Here is a 26,074-nt window from a genome sequence, read left to right on the forward strand (position 1 = left end):
AGTATATTTTCACATATAGGAAATTTACTTGGTGTGGTTGGTGCATCAGACATAAAACAACAATATATATAAGTAGAAAACAATATATATAAGTAGAAAACAATATATATAAGTAGAAAAACAATATATATACAGGTAGAAAGAACAATACATTATTGTGTACGTGTGGCGCTAAGGTGCAGTGATTCGGGATAGTGCTAATAATATATAAATTACACTGAAGTGCATTTGTGTGTGTGTGTGTGCATACATGCGTGCAAGGGGGGGGGGACACAGAGTCAGTGTGATGCAGGGGGCTTGTTTGTGAGCCCCACCGCCATGGGGAAGAAACTGTTCAGGTGGCGCAAGGTTTTGGTCTTGATAGCCAGGAACCTTTTGCCGGATGGGAATCTCTGGAATAGGTGGTGACCGGGATGGGAAGGATCAACAATGATCTTGCCTGCTCTCTTACTGGTTGAATAGGTCTAAGAGAGCCGGCAGGTCGCAGCCCATGACCTTCTCGGCTGACCAGATGATCCGCTGCAGTCTGCCTTTGTCCTTGGAAGTGGAGGCAGCGAACCAGACAGGGATTGATGGGGTGAGGATGGACTCAATGATGGCTGTGAAGAACTCCAGCATCACTTTCTGCGGCATGTTGAATTTCTTCATCTGCGCAGGAAGAACATCCTCTCCTGGGCCTTCTTGATGGTGGAGGTGATCTTCTCCGCCCCACCCTAGGTCCTGTGCAATTATAGCCCCTGTGCTCATTGGGATCTTCAGTGCTGCAGACATGTTTCTGTACCCTTCCCCAGATCTGTGCCTCGATAGCTTGGTGTGCTCTGACAGGCAATGTCAACTGTGGGACCTAATATAGACAGCTGTGTGCCTTTCCAAATCATGTCCAACCAGTTGAATTTACCACAGGTGGACTCCAATCAAGTTGTAGAAATATCTCAAGGATGATCAGTGGATACAGGATGAACCTGAGCTACATTTTCAGTGTCATGGCAAAGGCTGTGAATACTTACTTGTACAATATGTACAAAATATTTATTACGTATACATATTTTTAATTATATATATATATGTATATTAGTGGTGATGGAAAAAATCGATTCTGTTCAGTATCGCGATATTTTGCGCACGCAATTATATCGCTACAGTAGCACAAAGTATTGCAATATTTAATTATATATGTAACAGGCCCTGGCTGCCAAAGCATGTCGAGGACAGTTTCAGACTGATGTCTTTTGTCACGGCTCTTTATTTAAACATCACATCGAGGCGCTGTAGAAACACCGTAAAACTAGAAGAGAACAAGTACAACACAATCATTTAGTAAAAGAGAAATACAACCGTTAAAATACCTAAACATCAGCTAAACAAACAAATAACCACGTGAGACAAGTTTGACGGGTTAATGTGACATAGCGACTCCCACTCCACGCTACCTGTTGCAAAGGGAATAAAAACCGGCTTCCTACCTCATTCCGCTCGGCGAGGGGTGTTAAACGAGGATCAAAAACGTCCGTAAGATAGGGAATCGCCGTACAGCTGGCGTCCTGTCGTTTCAGCCGTTACCATCATCAAGACGCATTTGTACGGCTTCGACCGGAAGCGAGAGAATGGTGTGTTTATTATATCTGTCTGCTCCATGAGAGCTACAGGCATTTACGCGAGGCGAGGCGCATTTTTGCACTACCCTTTCTTAGTTTTTGCACTTCAGTTAATGTGTAGAAGACAATGTTGTTCACAGGATTAAATGTGAAATTTGAAATGAGTTGAGCAGTCTTATTTTTCTCATTCTTTATAATGCCTTTGAATTGTACGGGGGACATGAATCGCAATATATCACAGAATCAAATCGCAATACTTGCTGTATCGCAATATGTTAAGAATCGCAATAATATTTAATCGTGGCCCAAATGTCGCAATACTATCAAATCGTCACATTTTTGCTAATTCCCACCCCTAGTATATATTTGTTTATGTGTGTGTTTATTTATATATATATATATACATAAGAACTGCAGCCAGGACGTCACCAGTTTTACTCATCCGTACTGATCACATTTCAGACGCCATTAACTAAAATGTTGATTCTTATTTGATCACAAAATCAATAATGGTCTCTGCGGCTCAATACTGGCTCCAAATTACTGGGTGTTATAACTTCAGGTTAGCTTGGCTTGAATCACCAAATGTTCTCCATTCAGTTTTTTTTTCTTTTCGAAGTTAGTATTCTCTGTCCTTTTGTAATCAAAGCCGTTGTTAATAGTTTCCTATAGATTTCCTTGTCCTGGGTTTATTGAGGTGGACGTATCTGTATCTGTCAGTGTTTAACAGTCCATACAGAAATACATAAAACAGTGCTATCTCTGGGCCATTGCGCAGAGACTCATCATCATTGAGGAACATGCGGCAGGTGAATGAGGACTCAAGCTTACATATTCAAATAACTTTAAGAGTTGTCCAAATGACAAGAGAATATTGCCCAGGAATCCCTTTTTATAGCAATATGGTTTCTTTCATGTGCATGACTCGTCAAGTTCTTTCATACAGAAGATTTGCATGAAGGCATGTAATGTCTACAATATAGCATGCAGGCTTATTTCACATAGTATTGCAAGTCTGTAATTCAAACAGATAGTCTTTAATTTTAATTTGGCTCTTTTCACTGTATTAAATATTTGTGAGACTATTGCACTAAAAGAGATAAAAAGTATAAAGGTTTATCAAAAAGATTGTCTTTTTGTGTGACATGGAGGTGTATTTTTGTTTTCTCTCATTCCAGACTTTAGTTTCCATAGCACAATAGGTTAAGGAAACAAAATACAAGGTCATCAGTATTAAAATTATTTAACATAATCTCCAGCAATTAGCTCATTATTTTGTTCACACTTTATGCAGTCCCTTTATACTGCATCATAGCAGAGAGCAGAACTGCAGTAGTGAGGTGTTGTAAAAGATTTATGTCTACAGTTTGAAAAAACTATTCAACAAAAGCATAATGCCAGAGGTGTCTGTGGTGATGGTAGACTTGTAGACATTGGAATGACACTTTCTTTCCTCTTTTTACTTACCCATAAAACAAATACACAAACATACCATTGCAAAACCATTGTGGTGCGCTCTCAGATACCCTGGGGTTATTTTTTTTAAGTGTTAGGAGACTGTGTCCATCTTTATTTATGTCTTCCTGCTTTCATCCATGCATCAGCCCCCTGAAGCCACCAGGAAACATGCTTTACGCCAGTGCCAAACACCTGGCCTGTCACTTCCTACTTCTCACATTTGAACCCAAGAGTTCCCTAAAATAACCACAAAACGTCATACAAACTCTGCTCTGACCTGCTTAAAATATGTAACAAACATCATTGACTTATCTGTCCCATTTTAAGGCAGATAAATGTTCAGATAGTTGCTTGTGTGCACCCTTTTAATGTTAACAAACACCAGTGGAACTGATAGTCAGCACTCAAGACATTCTGTATATTTCCTGTATTGGGAGACTTGCTGAAGTTTTTTAGAAACTGTGGGTCTGTAGTTCGAGGTAATTTGTGCACACCCTGAGCTTTTTCATCACTGTTTGTCCCCTTGCTCATCTTTATGCATCTCAAACATTTAGACTCCATTGTTTCACATCACTGGACAGTCTACATCTACGCTCAAAATATATATTAATGTGTTCTGTGATCTTTGTCATCACATAAATTGGCTCTTAGCAAAGGTCTTCATGCATGAGTTGCGAAAATGCATGAAACATCAATAACCTTATATCGGCGTAACCATAATAGAGGACTATCTCTCATAATGTTCAAGTGGCTTACACATCCCATAGGTAACAGTTACATCAATTTATATTTCAGGTTAAAAAATGTACAGGTAAAGATTCATATGCTATAATTTTTGGTTCAAATATCGGGATCCCACAATTGACCTTAGATATTATGGCTAATTAGATACCGGGTTAGGCAGTGGACTAGTGGCAGAAACTTGGACTCTGGGCAGATAAGGTCTCTGGTTCGACTCCACGGAGAAACAACAAAAAGACGAACCTGGATTGATCTGTCCAAAAATCCAAGTGGATTCTCCCTACCCTGTCTAGTGCCCCTGAGAAAGGCACCTTACTCCCCCAACATCTGCTCCCCATGCGCCGTACATGGCTGCTCTCTGCTCTGTGTGTCCTTCACCAGATGGGTTAAAAGTAGAGGTTAAATTTCCCTACCTGCATGAGTGTGCCTGTGCATGTCTGTGCATGTGTTTGGGACAAATAAATGTATCTTAATCTTAATCTTAATCTTGAGGGTGGGTAATGCTGTTATTCGAATTATTGGATGTCCCCACTGCTAACGAAATATCTGAAAAATAATAGCAAAATGCATTTATTTTCCATGTCCAACAGGTCCAACACAACACATAGAGGACTTTGACTTATGGTGTAAAACAGTACTTTTTCACAGCTGCTTGTCAGGTGTTAGAAGTTGGGATTAATTGCTTCTGCAATTGATGAATTCTCTGCAAATGTCTGCTAATCGCTGCAAAACTAATGACATTTCTTTCAGTTTGTGTATTAATTGGTAAATGTGAGCATGCTAACATTATAGTTACATAAGAATGTGGTAAACATGATACCTGCTAAACACCTTCATGTTGGCACTGTTGTGGTGATCATGCTAGGATGGTGAAAGCATTTAACACAGTACAGAGCTACTAACACAGTAGCAAGTCTGTAGAGTGTTGTTCATCTATGCAGCCATTACACACACTTGAGAGCAGTATGATAAATGATTCTGGTAAAATAAACAACTTGACACTGGTGAGCTTGGTTAAAGGGTCTGCTTAAAAATTGCCTATATTTATCCAAAATCGGCAGTATCCTGTTGGGCCAGAGCCCAGAGGCTGACCATCAGACACGGGGCAGAGGTTAACACAAATAAAATCTAAACAAAGGCCTGTATAAATCAAGGCCTTGTGGAACATTCCTATCCACCTGTGAGTACTTTTCCTGGCAGTTTCGAGAAACCCCAGCGGGTTTCAAGGCCCCCGCAGGAACACGGGGAGCCCTGCTGGGTCTGAAGAGCCCAAGGGGGGTCCACCAGACACTGGAGCCGAGGGTGAACAAAGGGTTGTTAAAGTTTTGTAGGGAAAACATTCTCCAGCCGGCCCAAGAATCTCCCCCTGGTGGTGGAAAATGTTCTGGGAATGCCTTGGAACCCCCGCTGAGTTCCAAGCCCCGCCCACTCAGATCGATTCCTGACTAATCAATTGGCCGATGTCCTATGACCAACTCCTCAAGGAGGAGGACCTCTCAGGTAATTTAAAAGCCCTGGCACCCCAAAAATCATCGCCATTTCCTGCTCTCTGAAGACGTCAATAGACCGTTCCCGGTCTAGCTAGATGATTTAGTTGCTAAAGGAGGCAATCGCCATTTTACCCTGCTCTAAAGACGTCAACAGACCCCTCCGGGTCTTCAGATGATTTAGTTGCTAAAGGGGGCAGCCTTAAGTTTTTGTTTATCAGCCTTTCTCCCTGCTAAGGACTTCGACCAGGACCCTTTCCGGGTCTCTCAGACGTTCCAGCTCTAAAGGGGGCAACATCCACAAAAGTTTGTTCTAGCTTCTATTTTCTTTTAGCTTAAGTCAACACTTATTTTGAAAGACTATTTTTGTTTTTAACTTGAAAAGGCCGCGCAACAGGAAGCTCATTCGCCGGCCGAGACAAAGACTTTTCTTTTCCACGATCTCCAAAACAACTGTGCCACCGCTGTTCATCACTGCAGAAGAACGATGTTTCATCCCGTAGAGGAGCAAGACGAATCAGCTCCTATTCGGCCCAGCCGACGCTGCTGCCACAGAGGAACCAGCGCCACCGAGCTTGAGCGGCCACGATCATTCACTGGACTTCCGGAATATCCGCGCGACACGCGCATGCAACACCGTGAAGGTCACATTAAGAGGCTTATTAATTGTCTGGGCAGAGAACTAGTTTAAATACTTAGCGTGTCATTTATTTGATTGTATGTTTGTTTGAAGATTTCTGATCTGTTTTAAACCGTGTAACACGACGGAACGATGCGTCACTTCCGGTTCCTTGTTTACCTTATCGAATGTTTTAAAGTGCCTCGCGCCGTGACAGAGAGTCTCCGGCAGCACTGTTATCGTCCGACTGGGTTCGTAGAGACTTTGCCGATAAAAAGATCGGTACACAACTCCAATTTGAGTACCGAGTCGTAAAGTTTCTGCAACCTTGTCTCTTCTGATGTTTTTCTCTCTCTGATTTCTCTCTCTTTCTCTTTTCTCTTAAACCTGTTGTTACACACGTCCCGACCTACACTTACACATTTCATGTTACACAGATAAATCTAGATTGAAAAGAGACTTAATTCATCTCGACGCCGTTGGCGCCAGAACCAGGAGATAAGAAATCTCTTTGTCTAAAAGTTCCTTTGTGTAACTGGCGACCGACCGCCATCTTGTCTTCGACCTCATGTCGTCACCGGGGTCATAAACCTCCATCTTGAACGTAACATCTTGATCTGGGCCAGACTACGTCACCACGTGATCTTGTCATTACGCCATAGCCACTCCCCTTTCTCTTTCTTAGACACACACACCCACACACACACACACATAGAGACACAGACAGGCAGACACACACGACCACACACACACACCAGTAGATACTCAGTATTACATATGTGACAATTGTGATAAGTGCTGCTGCTGCTGTTGCCATCTTTGAAATATTGGAGTTTGTTAAATGAAGAATCATGGAATAACATTAACTTTATTTCCCTTTAATAAATACTTTTGTAATTAAAGTATTTGTATTTCTGTGATTATTTGTACATGTGTATGTGAATACAGCTGGATTACTATAGCCTGTGCTCGAACTTAAAACCCTTCATTGTTTATTATATAATCATTAATATTGAATATTGAGATTATTAATATAACGTATATCACTTGAGACTGATATTTAAAGATTGACTTGTTGGTCCCTGTAACCAGGGTGGTGCCCCGCAACGAAAAGCAATAATTACAGATTGTTTCATTCTTAATTGATAATTTTATTGTTTTCATTAATTATTTAACCATTATTAATAGATAACCGTATCATTTCTAATTAATTATTTTACTATTCTTAATTAATAGCTTTATAATTTTGAATTATTTTTAATAAATCATTTTTATTTTAATAATCATTTTTCATGATTATTAATAATTAGCCAACGTCAAATCTACTACTACTATTGCACAACAATCCCAAATGTGAAATCACCCGTTTTGAGTTTCCTTCTGCTCCCTGGCTGTGGCCAGCTTCACCACTCCTCCTTCAGGACAAGTACCAGAACTATTACATTTTTTTCATGGTATTGCTATTATTTAGCAGCAGACTTTCAATATAAGACATATGGAGAAGTCGGTAAGGTTGAAATAGTACTGTTACTGGTAATGGATTTGTTCACTCTTTATTGTGTGTCTTATATTTGAGGCGTAATCATAATAATAGTAACTTTGTTTGCAAATTGGCTACTTGCACTCCCTGTTTGCAATGTACTTATAGATGTACAGACACTCATCACTGGAATCTTTCGAAACTGAAGACAGGCTTGATTCCCAAGGAGATTCATTTTCTCTGATTTTTGTGCCCAAAGCATGTTGAGGGAAGGTTCTTGTAGAAAATGGAAACCTCTTTAGGCTGTTTTTAGACATGCACTGAACAACTCACACACTACCACCTGGCCTCCTACTATAAAGTCCGTAAAAATTCATGATAATTCGATGTTTGAGTGCAGCAGGCGATTCTCTGCTGGATTTAATGCAAGGAAAAGTGGGGTTTATGACACTTCTAACACAAAGAAAATGTTGTGATCTCCACAAAGGAGTTAATACGTTACTTCCTGACTGAATAATGCAGAGGATTTAATGCTGTTGTGAACACATTTGTGCATTTGTGAAAGGCAAACTGCGGTTTAACTCGGCAGCCAATTCTCTGTGTTTTACCTGCAGATCATTTCTGAAAATGGCTTAAGTGTAAGTGTATGTTTGACAGTTTGCACTCTTATGCTGTGTTCACACCAAATGCGATGAGAATAGATACAAAGTTATCAAAAGACCAAAAGGATGAAGTACGGCATTACAATTCTCAGCCTTGAGCTTGTTCAAAGTGGGCTGTTTGTGGGCCTGTTCCTCTTTCATTGGGAGGGGAGAGGGTAGGGACACTTTGGAAATTGTACGTATTCCCATATGTTTTAACAATTTTGGAGCGTGGAGGAATCTGTATTATAATCAAGATAATGGTGCATTTCGTTTTCTCTTAGACATCATATCCCCTACTTGCATGTGTCAGCTTTGTTTATGTCTGCCAGATGAGTCTACATGGAAATTTAATGCAGTTCCAAGCCCCCATCTTTACAAAGTGGATGGAGGATTTTAGACATGGGATGCAGGTTATCAGAGCACAAACCGAGCAAATGTTAGTGGCATTTCAGCTCACAGCCCCTGAGAGACGTCCTGTATCCAACCAAAGCATTGGAGAAATTCTGAAGTCATGAAGCTGCTTTATTCAGTGTTTTAGCTTGATTTTATTAGCAGGTCTGTTTGTTTTTGAGAGTGGCAGACCTTTCAGGATGATTCAGCTACTGAAAAATGAACAATGTAGCAATCTTGACTGGGAAAAGCTGACTGTAATGACAACAACTCCCATGATCCCACACTACTACCCTGTGTCACTAATCTCTGTTTCATGTTAATGTTTTTAAATGAGACACCCCTGATTAATTGGGTAAAACATAGGGCTGCTCGATTATGGAAAAAATCATAATCACAATTATTTTGGGACAATTTCGAATTATTATTCAAACGATTATGTGCCCTTATCTGAAGTCTATGCTTTATTCTTTAAATGACTGAAGCGTGCGCAATAGGGTGAATCACTTCCGGTTCAGGTAAACACAGATGACGGCTGCGTGTCTTATTCCTCCATGAAACCAGGATATTGGTGCCCGGTTATAGAATAACAAAGTGCTGCGAATAGAGGCACTGTATGAATGAATGGGTGAATGTAAAACTGTACTGTAAAGAGCTTTGAGTGGTCATCAAAGACTAGAAAAGCGCTATATAAATACAAAACCATTTATTCAAACCCTTAATGATGGCAACCCTAACACTCTCTGACCGGCTGACCGGCGCGGAGAAATGCGAGTATACCAAATGCGAGTCTGAACAGCCAGGCGGGAGCTCGCTTGAGAATAGCGGGGAGCGGCCGCTACATGGGGTGCTGCTGCTCGTTTCAACTCGATTATAGTAGTTTGGAGATCGTTTGACCCCATAATCTATTTGTTAAGTTCTTGCTACTGTTAGCAGTTGTGATTTTTTTCTTAATGCTTTTTCTTGTCCCCATCAGGTGGCCAACGCTGCTACCCATCTTGAATCCAGACTATGTGGTGCAGAAGATCATCCATGCTGTGCTCACAGACCAAGCGTACCTGCTGCTGCCCAAGACTTTGTACCTCATCACTGCTCTCAAGAAGTTAGTGTCCATCTTTTCTGTTCTTGTCCACACACTGAGTCGCTCACTGTATAGTTACCAAGTCCACACTGCAGTCATTACCCTGATGATGAATGTGACCTACTGACTACCAACTTTAGTTATAAGTTAAATAATAATAATAATTAATAAACAGACGAACGGCGCCTTGCCGTGAGAGGGGGGGCAGCTTAACAAAGTCTGCGACTCCAGGGTTTGAGCGGTCGACCTCTAACCAGAAGGTCGGCAGTTCGATTCCAGTCTTCCCCATTCCGCATGCCGAAGTGTTCTAGGGGAAGATACAGGACCCCAAATGGCCCCTTCTCTTAGAAGAAGTGCTGCACAAAGATGCACTGTATGAATGTGTGTGAATGGGCGAATGTAAACTGTGACAGTGACAGCATATTGTACAACTGTTTGACCCACTAATGATTAAGAATAATTCTGAAGTAGAAGTCTGTCTGTCTGTCTGTCCGTCTTGCATTCAGGTCATTATAAACTTATGAAACCAAATTATTAATATTATATTGTATTACTGTTGATTAATACCCCTTGAACCTACACTGGACCTTCAATGTAGGAAACAACTAGTAATGATACATGCCTGTAAATATTTATTGTAGCAGATCCCCCGAATGATGGTCGAGACTTAACCAATGTTTTGGTGGTTTATTTGAGCCGTCCTTTTATAACACCGTACAACATCGTACAAAACCATTAAACACCTTAAACTACTTAAACACCTTTAAACACCTTAAAACATGAGACTTTTCCGTAGCGAAGTTACCGTCATAACAGGAAATTTGCATCTCTTTCTGGAACCGTTTCAAAATAAAAGCATTTGAAATTTCACAATAAAATAATAGAAAGACACCAAACAATATTAACAATAACATATGTTGGGTTATTTACACTCCCACCAAATTATGAGTGTCTTGAATCAAACGTCAATATCAAAGAATAATTTCTCATCTACTATATCTGTGCATTTTGCAATCATACCTTTTAATCAATCAATCAAATTTATTGTTATAGCCCATATTCACAACAAAAGTAAGGAAAAACTACTGAAACCCTTTTAACAGGATAAAAATATGTAGAAACCTCAGAGAAAGCCAAAGGTCAAGACGGTTAAAAGTGTACTTTAAGGTAAAGTATCTGAGGAGAAATACTATATGTCAAGCAGTCCTGCTGCAATCATAGTCTATTGCCATCAAGATCGGATGCCACTATAGTACACAGTCATTGTCCACTGCCGCCAATTAGGATCCATCATCAGCTGTCACCTTGGTCGTGGTCCTTCACCATTATCTGATGCCAACGCGATAAAGGATCCGCCATTATTATTATGGTCATCACGCACGATATAGAATCCGCCATACTGGATCCACCATTGTGACCTCTGATACGCGATCCATAAATCGTAATCCATGATGATGCGGCCACAACTGCGGCCCCGTATCTGCGGGCGATAATGCAAAGGGACTATGGGGAAGGGGAACAAGGGTCAGAAACATGTATTGATGAGATATGAATTACTTTGATGTGATAAGGATGGAGAAAAAGAAGGAGAACCTGGAAAGAGATGCTCTGTGTGCCATGTGTCATAAATTACCTTTGCCCCTTAGCGTCATCAGGTGTTTTTGCCTTTTAATCAATGATACAATGATACAGGTCAAACTTGAGGTTACACTGAGGCTCAAGGTAAATCTGACTTGCTACTGGTTTGTATGGCAGTACTATGAAAGCCATGTGGCCCACTCAGTAGATATTTGGACCATGAAGAGCACTTTGGACTGACGATCCCCAAGACTCTTTGGTTCTGTGGTGTTTGTCAACAGTGTCTGTGCCTTTCTGACTTCTGGATCTCCTAGGGACAGATCGAGCTCCATATCCTTTGGTGTTGCTAGTTCTGGTTCCCATAGGAATGTCTGCTGGATTCTCCTCTGAGGGGATGCAAGCCCATTGTTGGGGCTTGTTCTGCTGCGAATCTTCTGGACTCCGTCGGCGACAAAGATATGAAAGCGATGTGCGTCATTCTTTATATACCCCAAAACTACCTTTGAATCTGTCCAGAAGTACTCCTTGCAATTAGCCTAACACAGCTCTTCTTTTAGCATATTGCTGACTGTGACTGAAACCACTGCTGCAGTTAACTCAAATCTTGGTATGGAGGTCAAATTTGTTTGAGAGACAGAACCTTTTGCTATAACTAGAGAACAGTGAATCGCTCCTTTCTGTTTCTTGGCCCTCAGATAAGTGCACTGACCGTATCCACTGGTGCTCGCATCTGAGAAGTGGGGTGTAAGTCTGTTTCATAACTTCTCCAAAATCAGCAAGCTATTCTATCAACAAAACACCTGTTTGTGTTGCTGGTTGATATTTCATGGTGTTGCTAAATCTGAAGCTATCCTCCCCTATGCTCCAGAGAATCCCCAACGCTCGCTCTTGTGACATGTCAGTGAACGTCAGGTCTTTGGTCTCTGTACCTGTCGCACATTCTGATGAAGGGAGGCTTTATAAGACAACATGGCTGTTTGACATAAATTTGTGAAGGCGGAGACCACCTTTGGAGCATATCTCCCTTGCCTCTTCTGCCAACTGGATTGCTTTCTCAATAGTGTCTGTGCTTTTGACCCCATCATCCACATAAAAATCCTTTGTGATAAACAGGGATCCTACTGGATGTGAGTGACTGTTTTCTTTGGCCAGGTATTTTGGCCACTAATTTGCACAGCCAGGAGTTGAAACTGCCCCAAACAGATGTACTTCCATTCGTTATTCCTGTGGTTTTGTGTTCACATCTCCATCTCTCCACCACAGGAAATGTAGGTAGTTGCGGTCATCCGCCCGAACATGAAACTGGTGAAACATTTTCTCTATGTCACACATTAGAGCGATGGGGTGCTGTCCACATGCAATACTGCTGTAAAAACGTGCACAAGCAGCCATTTGAAGCAACTTTAAACACAAACTAACAGCCAACTAGCGTTAGCCCGCTGCTGCTAACCGTAGGGGGACACACACAGGGGACACACAGGCTGGAGATTTGTCACAGATTGATAATGATCAACGATGAAAATGAGACATACCCTGCAGACGTGGGGAACCCTGAGCCGGTTAGACGTTCCTCTCAGGTGTGTGAAGTCAGCGGGCCCATCGCCAGCCTCGCAGTGAGCCGCCCGGGTACAGGACCAACCCGTCACCGAGCTGCCGACGACGCCGGCCGGCAAGCCGGGCACTGATTGCTATGAGGCTAACGCCACCTAACTTACATGTTACCGTCAATTACCGAAACAAAACAACAGCTTTTCTAGTTGAAGACACTCACTGCGACACGAGACACGCACCGTCAACGCTCCCCTGTCCGTGGGGGGATCAGTCAGGCGGCTGCTGCTAACCGTAAACAAACAGCGATAGGTCCACCAGAAGCGAGCCGCAGACATGGGTCCAGCAGCCCAACATGACCTAACGAGCCCGAGGTGAGGAAGGGGCTTTGGCATGTGACTTACCCTGACAGCAGGCTCTGCTTCTCGGCCAGATCTCCGCTGCTTCCCGGGTGGGCTGCCACGTGCAATACTGCTGTAAAAACGTGCACAAGCAGCCATTTGAAGCAACTTTAAACACAAACTAACAGCAAGCTAGCGTTAGCTCCCTGCTGCTAACCGTAAACAAACAGCGATAGGTCCACCAGAGGCAAGCCGCAGACATGGGTCCAGCAACCCAACATCCCCTCATGAGCCCGAGCTGAGGAGGGGGCTTTGGCATGTGAATTACCCCTACCGCAGGCTCTGCTTCTCGGCCAGATCTCCGCCTCTCACCCAGCTCACCGGCTGGTTAGTGTCCCCCCTCGGCTAGCTTCCCAGCTAACACCCGCAGCCTCGACCTAAGGAGGGTGCTGTGGCTCGTAACGTAACCCGGTCTCCTCCTCCACCAGATCTCCGCCTCCGGGGGGGGGGGCTATGCCATGTAGACCGACTGTGACGTCAATTCTGGTCGTATTCCCATTCGACGCACTCTATGGTATAGTTTCTTACATAGAGGAACCACAACAAATCAAGCGAGTTGTTTTTTTCCAGAGTTTTTGGGACGGTAGACATGCCAGATACCCACATTAACGTGTAGTAGCACTACAAAAGTGGGTTTTTCATAATATGTCCCCTTTAACGGTGGAACAGTAAACAAATCGTTCTTTCGCCGTAGCCAGGGGTCGGCCACCCGCAGCCGCTCCCTGTACAGTGTTGTGCATGTCGCGAATATTTTTCGCGAACAGTGAACGTTCAAGTTAATTTGTTAAATCATCATCATAACAGGCCAGCATGAAATACCAGGAGCGGGAAATGTCTGCGTGGGTCCCCAGACAGCAAACACTAAGGCCCCGGGGCTCCGCACCCACTCATTCGCTCAGAGAGACGCACAGTGAGATCAGAGCTCGTTCCCGTGAAGCTTCCGGTAAGTGACAAACAAGACACAGTGTTCAAAAACACCCCTGGGGGCTGGAATCCCACCTCAGCCTGCAAGCGCCGGCCCTCACCTTTCACTCGCGTCAGACTCCTAGTCCCGTGTTCCAAGACTGGTGTGTTATGTTGGTGACATGTTGGTATCCGCCGCCGCCACGCCCCCCCACCCTGAGCGACGCGATGTCGTACAGGGCGGAGGGGCGTGGGAGCGGCAATGGAAAAAGAACGGGGGGGATAAGAAGCCATTATGCTATGATTTTACTGGTCTGGCCCACTTGAGATCAAAGTGGGCAGTATGTGGCCCCATGACTAAAATGAGTTTGACACCCCTGCTCTAGTTGATGTGTGAGGAACTGGATTTTCACTAAACCCAGTGTCAGAACAATTAATCTATCTGTTTTCTGGATCTTAATGAATTAAAATGTGCTTTCTTGTCCCTCCGTCATCCTCCTAAGTGTTCTGCAGTGGCAGCTCACCTCCCTCCTCACCTCTTACCTAGGATTGTCAGTGGAAGCAGACTGTCGAATTAACCTCAGTCTGCACTACAAAATGCACTAACACAGTCAGGAATCAAAACAATACACCAACTGGATGTAAAGAAACTATACTGTCTGGGCACTGTAATTACTGTTGACATTGTATGTAGTGATGAAAAATTGGTCATCACATTGTATCATAGTCTTACTTATTTTGTGATTGTAAAAGCATTATTTTCCATGCAAAACCTTGTTTTGCGTATGCTGGGGGGTTATTTATCACACTTAAGGCCTTATGTTTCCGTTGTTGGCCATCACTCCTATTAGTTATATAGCTGAAAGCACGTAATTTGTAAGTACAACTGGATGTGAGAGCTCCTAAAATCTCCTTGCAGACATTGAGGCTGAAATCTCCTGCAGCAGGCCGTGGCATAGTCCCGTCTGAGCTACATTTTGTCCTGAACAGATAATCATGTCTCCCAAACAAAGATGGAAGCTAATGTGTTACTTGCTTACCATAGTACCGTCCATAGTTGTAAATTAGAGAAATTAACATGATTTTAAGCCAGGGAAGTTGTTGTACAATGGAATGGTGATGGTTTTCTTGAGGAAATATGTATCTCATACGTTCATGGCTGCAGGTGATGTCATCGTGACTAGAGTTACTAGTTTGAAAGGCTGTCTCCTATTTTCTATTCTGCTTTTCCAGTAGAACCTAAATAACATCCAGTCTGTTAAGATTCAAACACTTAAATCTACTTAATTAATGTGCCTTGTGAATCAGTTTGCTCTGCTTAATGCAAACATAGAAAAGTGTTTAATAAAGATTATGTATTTGTCATTCAATGGAATATTGTAAGATTTATGATTTAAAAAAAACATTGTCATCTCATCAGCACAGGAGTAAGTCTGAAGTGGTATCCCAGTAAAAAAAAAGACCATTGTATGAAAATCTGTATCGTATCATGTACAGTTGTTTATTACTGCTATTGAAAAATACAGAAGAGAGAGTCTTACATGCAAGACGCCTACATTTTTGTTTTTCCTAGACCGTCTGTCAATCTCTGCACTTGGCATCGAGCCACCACTCAGAGACACTCACGGTCAAGAATTGACAGAAGTGAGATGGATCATTTCCTCCATGACAATACAAAACATGTGACAGCATTTGTCATATTATTTGTTTTTTACAAACCAAACCATCAGATATTTCACTTTTGCACTTACGCAAACACAGTTCTGTGTACTGTTATGTTCAGTCATTGTTATGTCGAACGGGAATACATTTACTTTGCAAGTAATTCTGCGGTTTATTTCCTCTTTCATAGTAATTTTCCTTCATACTTTTTTTACCAGTAAAGCTGTGAAATGGTCTTAAATTCTATTCAAAGTGGTCTTAAAAAGGTCTTAAAAGGTCTTAAATTGAGCTTGCTAAAACCTATAGGAACCCCGATAAGTGTTGCCGGGAGTAGAGTGGGCGAAAAGACACCTGTGGGATCTCATAGCAGGAGAAAGCCCAATCTGTTCCACACTGTGTGTGGAATCCACAGGATACGGGTAACGAGCAGGTGAGCGATGTGACTACAGACCTGAATGAAGTATTCCCTCCCCGCAAAGGGCAGGGAAGAGATCCCTAGTATCTGAGCACAGCCTCTTTCAGGATGCTAAATTATGTGGGCCGCTGAGTCTGTTTTTTCATTTATCAGTGTGTTACACAAGCAGTGACATCCATTGGTGGGAGGGAGACAAAAAGTAAATGTCAAATGGTCTGTATTTATAAAGTGCTTTTCTTTTCTTGATGACTATTGTAGTGTAGACAGGTGCCATTTTCAGTGAGTTATCCAGAGTCTTTCTCACAAACATGGCTCATGACCTTAGCCCAAGACAACTGGTGGGTTGTCTTGTCTCAAAACAACCCCTCACCGGTGATGTTCTTTACTAAGCACTTTGCACACACCTATAACACAAACAAGCCTTTGGTTGCTCCGTCTTGATTTTTCCTTACCAAAAGCTTCCCTCAGTCAGTGAACATTAATCAGATCATGTGTGGATGCCATTCCTAATATTGTGTTTTAGCTCAAGCACCTCCACCAAGTCTTTATTTGGTGAGCATTGATACTTTTGTTTCAGACTTTAGCCATAATAAAGAGAAATTGTGTTTGAGTGTTCAATATAAAAAAATGTTTAGGTCATCATGTCAGAAAACTCTTGTTTTTGTTACTGTTTTCACTCTTTGCTCAACATAGTGAATAAGCCTGGATGACACTATGCCTGCTAACATTGACTCAAATGCTCAAGCATCACCACGAATTGATAATTCCCACATTATGTTTCGAAACATTCATTGCTACAGGTCATTGCTACAGTTATGACACATAACTGTGTGTAGGCAGTTTTGTTAAATGTGGAAGCGTGACCTGAAGCCATCTCAACTGGGCTTTTTCGATGACTTGATCATGTGCAGTGACTCACTGAGTGGTGTCAGGGCAGTGCGGATGATTTTCAATTTTCACTTCACTTCTAAAAGCATTTCCCTTTAGTCTATTTCTCTTCCCCGAATGCCCTCCATTTGTTTACCTCGTTATATATATATATATATATATATATATATATATATATATATATATATTAGTAAGTGCCTGCTGACTCTCTGCTGTTGTAATCGAGTTCAGGTCCAAGTTCATTTATTTATACAGCCTTTTATCACAAGCAGGGGCTTTAAAGAGGGAAATAAACAATGGAAGGAGACAAGAAGAGGAAATTAAAATCAGCCTACCCAGATCAAATGAATCACAAACAACACAGGACAAATCGCTATATGAGGGAACAAATGTGAGGAAGCGTGAATAGTAAGGAGGGATTCCTGAGGCTGTGCACAGAGAAGGAAGTGGGAAGAACACTCAAAGTATATAGAAATATAAATCTCATGTTGAATTGATGTAGAACGTTGTCTGGTTCTGGTGGCTGTAAGACAGGACTATCCATAATTAATGTTAATGGGCAAAGAGAACTCTCTTGGTCACTCTCTGTTGTCTCTGGGCGAGTCTTCCCCCTCCCCTCTCTCTCTTCTCTCTTTCTACCAACAACTTCTCTCTTTACCATTTTACTTTACTCACTTTAACCAGTAGAGGCAAATTGCTGCCTCATTCACCAGCGTGCGGAGAAACGTTCTTACTCTGTGCACAACATAAGTGCTTTGGCAAAAACGCCACCTCCCTTGCTGCCAAAATTGCTGAAAAACCTGCTTGTGTAGATAGACAACACTTGATGTATACTGCACAACATCAGGAGAATACGTCCTCTTCTCACTCAGAAGGCCGCGCAGGCTCTGGTCCAGGCTCTTGTCATCTCACGCCTACACTACTGCAACTCCCTCCTTGCCTGCTAGTGCAATCCATCGTCAACTCTAGTGTTTATATTTAAAATGTCTTTTTAACTTTGTTGAAGCAAATTATACTTACATTATTCTTGCTGTTCTGGGTTTGTACTCACATGGTTGAATGCACTTATTTGAAGTCGCTTTGGATAAAAGCGTCTGCTAAATGTTATGTAATGTAATTGAAGGTTCCAATTTTGTTCTTACCCCCTTGTATATGTTTGTGAATCAGAATCATTCTAAATAGAAAGGTGTGTTTCTGCTCTCTCCATTTGGCATACTGCCACGCCTCACTTTAACCATACAAGGACATCCTTTTGGTGTATCATGAAGGGAACGGTCTGCTGAACAGAGAAGTTGAAGGTATAACAGAGAAAAAGTAAAACACAGAAGAATTTCACAAGAGCAGAAATTGGAAAAAATTGTGTTGGAGGTGGAAGCCTTTTTCTATAGTGTGTCCTCCTGAGTGACGATGTTTAAAAACATGATCGGCTGCTATAACTGAGGCGGAGAATGTCTCCTGAGGAGAAAACTTATCGCAAAGGAGATAACAAAATAAGGAAACATATATTAATATTATACGCCTGTTTGTGCTCAGCTTCCCTGTCAAACAAATACTGATTGAAAAAAAAACCTTGTTATCAGGTCAGGAGATTAGATGTAGTGTTGTGTCGTTCATGAACGATTCGTTCGTTTTGAACGAATCGTTACAAGGACTCGGGAGTAACGAGTCCTCTCAAAGAGTGATTCGTTCATTTTCTCGTGGCCGCGCATCGGGACTGTTGCATAGGCTGCTGCAGGTCACGTGGAAAATGATCCAAAGACTCGTATCCGGCAGATGAACGAATCACTGATCCGAAGACTCTGTTGGCAGAAGAACGAGTCACTGATCTGAAGACACGGTCGTGAGGTGAACGATTCATTCATCTGCCGGGTACGAGTCTTTGGATCATTTTCCACGTGACCTCCATAGGCTCAGAAGAGGAAACAGTTACCTCATTCCCTATCGCGGGACCGCTGTTAAAAAGCAGCCATGACTGACAGCTTTTGTGTGGCAGATCATATTTTTTTTAAGAAAACCTCCTCTATTATATACAGTAAAACATGACAGTTTGTATGGTTTTAAATTGTCATTTATAGTCACACTGGCATTTAATTATCACGGGAAATAATTACACTGCACTAAACTGTAAATGTAAAGTGAAAATAACAAAACCAGTCATTATGACTTTTGAATAGGGCTGAACGATATGGGGAAATAATCTAATTGCGATTTCCCCCCCCCCCCAAATATTGCGATTAAGATTTAATATGAGATTCTTTTATTTTATCCTCTCTTTCCCCCCCAAAAAAACGTAATGAATGATTTAAATATGACCAACACAATATTAGATACTGTACAATATTCTTTCCCACATTTTTATTTAACTGCTCATTACAGAAACAAGAATAACAAATCGGTGTGCATTTAAGTAATTTAATCAAAGTCATTGTAAGTATAAACACAAGGCATGCACTTTTTAAAAAGTGTGTGCCTAACGTATTCTGAATACCTGGATTATTCCACATTGAATTACATTTTATAAGTGTAGGAATGCGGCGTTGTTATAGTCAGTGTATCAGCAGCAGTTTAAGCTCTGTGTCCGCGGATGCGGCGGGCCAGCTGGATGTGCTGGCAGCGTGCGGATCAGCAGCTCCGTAGATCCCCGTTCATGTCCGGGCGGACGTGCAGCGGTATGGAGGCGCCGGGCCGCAGCAGGAACAGCTGAACACCTCCGTCTCGCAGATGTGCATGTAGGTGACCGGGGGGCTCTGGAGCCCCGCCGCCCCGGAGCTCGGCTTGCTTTTCCGAGGAGCGATTTTCCCGTCCGCTGCCCGCATCGCGGTCACCGGCGAAATGAGCTCGCTCTGTGTGGCCGACACGTTGGCCGAAGACTCTGTGGGCAGATGAACGAAGCACGTCGGGAGCTGAACGACTCGTTCATCTGTCGGGTACGAGTCTTTGGATCGTTTGCATCAGAGCACGAGACCCATCAGAACGCATCAAACAGCCGGCGCCTGTCTATTTTATAACAGTAGATCTTGGTTCTTCCTCCTCAGGCGTAGCCCCTCCTTCTTGGCTTTGGAATAAGGAAGTGACAAGTCTCAAAATGTTCATCTCTTGACCAGCCTTGACACAGCTGATGGCATGTGGGCCAACGGTGTTGACAATTGGAGAGAAGATTATTGTGTTCTTGCTATATCAAAACAATGTTCTGTTTGTACAGACATTCAAAACAATTTAACCAAAACAACGAAACAGCATTGTGACGCAGACACATTCTAATTTTCAAGATTAAACACTTGGAAGGAAAAGGTTATTATTAATCATTTGCGTGAAGGCCTTATCTGGCTCAAACTACTTCTATCTTTATTCATTTAGAGTTGAGTTAGACACAGACTATAGCTAAAATATTGAAATCCTAACAAGACCCAATGTTACTTTATACCATTATCACACCCTTATCACACCATGCCTTCAGCAACATACATGTGAATCTTAGTGTTTTACTCTAATGTTTTTTGCGTCTTTAATTACTCCTTTTCAACAACTGTTATTTAGCAACTGTCACCTAGTGGATGGAATAGCATTGGATCACATCATAGACCTGTGGACATTTCTCCATTGTTAGATGCGCTGCGACTTTGATGCGGAGTCCACTGAATAATTAGAACCGCCGCTGCTTAAGGACAGACACACATTAAAGGTCTTGTTGTCCTGTGTCAGACTCTCTGTCTTTCCTCCTCACCCCCCCTCTGACCTGCGATCACTTTACACTTTAACAGTAAACACCATCACTGATCACAAGTTACTAGGACATGTACAGGACTGATGTTTACTTTGTGATAGTTTCGATTCGCTTAAGTTAAAATGACCGAAACGATCTGGAGTCATGATTTGACATCTTCAAAAATAAAATAAATAGCAACAATCCTACATGGCCTCAAAATATAAATTCTGAATTCGAATGCAGGAGTTGAGTTGATTAAGAGAGCTCCTTGTCATCCGTCTTCTCCGCCTGCGTGTTAACTGTTTCTCGTGGTTCATAGATATCCTCAGGAGTTTGGCCAAACACATTCTCACTCATTCTCATTCACTAAATACATGCAGGGCTCCAGACTGTGACCAAATAGTCACATTTTGTGAAAATTTTTGGAGACATCACGAGTAAACTTTACAACTACTTGCAACGCTGCCGCTTTCAAATATGCCCCCCCCCCCTGTTTTTTGTTAAAATGATCATTGCTCTCAGGTGAAATATTAGGATCGAGCGAAACATGTTGTGTGTGCTCTTCTTCAGACTGAGAGCAGAGTGGAGTCTATACACAAACAAACAGGCCCCAGGGCCCCGCCCCCACTCACTCATATGCAATGATAAGAGCAGAAGCAGCTGTCGGTTTGTACCGAACTGGAGTTTCTGTGTCTTCCACTCTCCTGCTGACCTGCTCTCACTTTAACTAGTAAACACTAACACTCAACACTAGTTATTAGGTCCTGATCAGTACTTTGAGTTAAACTTAGTGTTTGTTTGATAGGTTCCAGTACAACTTCCCAGATTAAAGTGACCGGAGCGACACTGATTCATGATCCGACACCATCGAATAATAACTAAATATATGATCATAAGTTGTCATCTCAATCATAACCATCCCATCTTGTTTACTGAGCTGGTTACATAAACCAAGAGCCAAATGTTAAATATTTATTCAAGAGCAATCTTTGTTAACAGAGCCAGAGTCCATTTTATTTATTGTTTTGGTTGTGTGTGTGGTTTATTTTATTTATGGGTTATTTATTGAGGATATTGTAATTTTTATTTAATTTTAATTCAAATGTGAGACTGAATATTCTTAAGAAATGAAAGAGCATTGCTGTTTGAAAGGCTTTACTTGTAGGTTTATGATGATGATGAAGTGCATTGAACTTCTGGGGTATCATACTACTGGACTACTTGGATTTAGGCAAAGTATATTCTTTAATAAGCTTCTCTGCTAGATTACTATTTTATCTGCTGTCTTAGGTTAACTAGATTGATAGTTTGAACTGTTTGGTCTTACCTTGAATAGATCAGAAGGAGTGATGTGTCTGATACTGGAGTATTTTGTTAATCCATTACAGTGAGCTGCGAAGTTGTGAAGCCACCTGAGCTACTGATGTGAGCCAGAATGCAATTACCTGTAGTGGAAATTTCTAGATCCTAGGGACTCTGCCAAGTATTAAGGCCAATTCATGCTTATGCGTCGAAGCTACAACGAGCGAGTATGCTGGTGTTGAGTGTCTTACGGTTTCTGGTCTACTTAGTTCCAACTTCTCTGGCATCTCTGTTTACTTCAGAACGATGACGAGTGGATCATGTTGGAGTTTGAGCTGAGAGATGCTAAAGAGCAATTACTTTTTCTTAAAGAACTGCAACAACTGGGTAGCATTTTTGTTTAAACCTAGTTGTCTCCTGTTTTTGGATCAGTAGTTAGTTAGGCTAGTAAGGAGCCCCGTAAAGGACCTGGAGGGGGAACAGATTGTTACTTGATAAAAGTGTACTTTTGCGAGATCTTGCAAAGTTTTTCATTTAGGTCAATGTACTACCGGGTCAGTTCATCTACTGACAGATGAAATGCAAGAGCCATGGAGGAGTTGCAAACATTTCTTCATTCGAGGGAGGTCCCACAAGCAGACATAGCGAAATGAAAAGAGACGAGGTGGGTGGAGAATTCTATCAATATCGCAATAAGAAAAGCCGGGGAATTGACTTGAAAGTGATGGAGCTAGGGTTAATGTTATGAATCACCATGCCATGGCAGAAAATGCATACTTTAGGTATAATTTATGAATTTGTTATGAATTTTTGTGACCAACTTTACAAATATGACTAACGGGCTAAAAATAAATGAATTCGCAGATTTAGAGCTAGACATAGCTAAAAGAGCTAACACATGGCTTGACTGAGATCTTGCTAGTCCCAAAAGTAAGTATTTAAACAAGATGGAGGATAACAAATCAACTCTGGTCATGATCATATAGACTACATTATGAGCAGTGAATATAAACAAATAATTTAACACAATTCAGTCTCCGTTTTGCAAATTATTTTATAAATGACCTAATGTTTGTAATGCAGAATAAATAAATGTCGATTAATTAAAAATAAAACAAAACCAGAATTCTTAAAAGTAGAAATGGATATGATGGACTTTTGTGTTAAGCAACATGGTCTTTTTTTGTGAAAAATATGGATAAAGTTGGATTTGAATCTTTTTATATGTGTGTATCATTCCTGTTCAAAACAAGCATTTAAAGTATTTTTTTTTTTTTTTATGTTTGCAGAATGACAAGATACTGGTTATTCATTAGGGCTGTGCTAAAAAAAGTCCTCCTTGCTGATTCACGCATCGATGCAGATGCTACTGTATCAATACGGGATCAAATGCTGGGACGGCAGTCTTTAAAACGAAACATCACCTATGGTGCGGTGCACAGTAATGTCAATAGGTGGCAGCATAGGCAAAAACAGCACACGGCTCAATTCAAAACAATGATGGAAGGAAACGGTGGAAAAAATGGCTGAGTTATTACACGTGAAATGCTTTGCCCGCAGTCTGAATTTGGCCGCTCAGTGTGCACTCAAGATGCCCACTGTTTCTTACTTACTCTCCACTGAGGTGTGGAATAATGTCAAGGAGTGAGTTGTAGACCTGGGGTCGGATTTATAACCGTTTCGTATGCACAAAACGGGGCCTGAAATGTGCGTACGCCACTTTTCACGCCAAAGTTGGGATTTATATAAACGAACTTGACGGGAAAATGTACGTATAGCCCAGGGGGTCGGATTTATAACCGTTGCTTATGCACAAAAACGGGGCCTGAAACGTGCGTACGCCACTGCTCACGCCAAAGTTGGGATTTATAAAAACGAACTTGATGGAAAAATGTGCATATTTCTAAGCAAACTCTGACCCATGCGTACGAACGTTTTGGAGACGGGAAAGTGGCGATGCAGACATGAGGTGGTGAACTTAAGCCAGATTATTGATCCAATCCATAATTTACATTAAAACCAACATCATAGTTTTGCTCGCGCGACATATCTGCTCCACCCGAGTCTTTAATTTAAAAATATATAAAACAACTTACAGCAAATTATTTTCAGATTCTATTTAGCAGTGGAGTTACAGAGCTGAGTCATTAATAGTTTTTAATAATATCTTCTAACACTGTGCGTGTATCATCATATCGCTGCAGTGAACGTGACCGTGGCACGGAGCGCACAGAGCGCACAGGAGATCACTTATAAGAAATTAAGACACTTTCCAAATAATCTCCCAGTGGAGGTAAGGATCCACTGATGTGAGGGAATCGGTCCGATGCTCTAAATAAATAAATACTGCCGTGACAGTGGTGCGGGGATCTGTGTGATGTGTGCACGTGAATGGAAGGACGAGGAGGAAGCGAGGGTTCAGCGATTTCTGATCTCACACATTGTGTTATCCCCAGCAGCGGCAGAGTATCAGTGTATTTTCTTTATTAGTGACATCACTGCTGTTCCATAAAATCGTTCTTAACCTCAATAACAAACACCTTGATGTCAGTGTCAGAAAGTTTCACTTCCTCTTCACATCGCTTGATGCCGTGCCTCCGTCAGGACTCACGATGGAAACCCATTGGTCAGCGGCATCATCTAATGTTTGTGCCGCTGACCATTGACCATTCATGGTTGAAGGTGGGCGTTTGGAGGGCGGATTTGGAGGCAGATCCACGTAAGAATGTTTCCAGGTGGACTGTGAACATTGCGTTCAGGTGTGCATACGCACACTTTTAGTAAGAATCCTACGCAATCCTTTATAAATCCGACCCCAGGCCTGTGCTGAAGATGTGGTTAAAGCCCTGAAGCTGCTAAAAGTTGCAACACTCGTAATATCCGAAGAAAAGACAGCAAACGCTGTCTGTTATAGCACAGCTGTATGCCCAGCTGTGCAACTGGGCTCATGTCCAAGCAACAGACTCTGCACTTACGAGGGACATTAAAAACGCCGTATCGTGGGATCTTGGGAAGAGATACGTGAGCGACAGATCCTTTCTGTGCATTGCCTTTTTTTTTTATTCTGATTAGAAAGAATTATTTTACGTTTAAGATCTTTTAATGGCCAGAATTTGAACTATTTTGAGTAGTGCGATCCGTAAGACTTTGCCTTTGTTGTTATATGGAATAAAAAAGAGAAGCTGTTGTATTAAATACTGTGCAGGACATGGTCATTACTCAAAAGCAACGTGTATCGTGATGCGTATCGTATCTTGGCCTCTGTAACGTGATACGTATCGTATCGTGAGGTTGTAAGCAATACCTAGCCCTGCTATCCATCAAGACTGATTTACAAATGGCGGAATACATGTCTTCATATGGCGATTGAGTAGCTGTTCTCTCCTTTTGTCAAACCATAAAGTGAAGCACAGATAAAGAGACGATCGAACAAAGGAGACACCTGAAGAATTTGCCTTTCGTGGATGTGATTTTAAAAGAAAGCAAATATATCGACATTATACTATGGGCAGACTATATGAGCAAAATAAAGTGAAGATCCTCCGATTTTACATTTGCACAAAAGTAGCACCTTCAACAAATCAGCCTTCAGCTGTGGCTGAATTTAGTGAAGATTCCTTCCATTCATCTGACGGGACATTAGTGAACAGGTTTGTGACATTTGAAAATATATTTGTTAGAAACAAAGTAATAATAATAACAGGAACCGATGTAAGGGATGATGCCTGATTATAACTCAGGTAATGGCTCTGAGGGAAAAAACTTGAATCTAATTAATATTGCACTAGTTGTCGTCTATTGTTAATAGGCATTTGTGGAGCTTCTTGAGCTATTAAATTTGCACATGTATTTCTTCCTGCCATTATTTGAAATAACTACTGATAATTTTTTTTAAATATGTACCTTATTAGTTGCAGAAACTGCAGTTCCAGATGTCACAGATAAAAAATAAACATCTGAGACTATGACAGCAGAAGGCTCAGGTAAATCACATTACATGCATTCAACCCCATTCACATTTGCCAGGGACAGGACACCAAGTCAAGTAAATTATCGATTGCGCCGATCCTAATGACTCCCCTCAAACAGAGCCTAAGCACACCTGGAATGAAGAAGTTTCACAATCAGACAAGGCAGATACAATTGAATGGGATCCGGAAGAATACCTCAGTTAAG

At 41.7% G+C, this 26,074-nt stretch overlaps 1 protein-coding gene across 4 annotated transcripts in view; it reads left to right on the forward strand.

Annotated features, from left to right (window-relative positions):
- The window catches only part of LOC128453986 (epidermal retinol dehydrogenase 2), a 59,102-nt gene that overhangs the window by 14,578 nt on the left and 18,450 nt on the right, over positions 1 to 26,074 (forward strand). For all 4 annotated transcript variants that reach the window (XM_053437107.1, XM_053437105.1, XM_053437106.1 and 1 more), the window contains exon 6: positions 9,391 to 9,516. In XM_053437107.1, coding sequence (XP_053293082.1) covers positions 9,391 to 9,516 — 126 coding nt within the window. The remainder of the gene's footprint in view (positions 1 to 9,390; positions 9,517 to 26,074) is intronic.

This window comes from Pleuronectes platessa, chromosome 13 (genome assembly GCF_947347685.1).
Source record: "Pleuronectes platessa chromosome 13, fPlePla1.1, whole genome shotgun sequence".
Lineage (NCBI taxonomy): Eukaryota > Metazoa > Chordata > Actinopteri > Pleuronectiformes > Pleuronectidae > Pleuronectes > Pleuronectes platessa.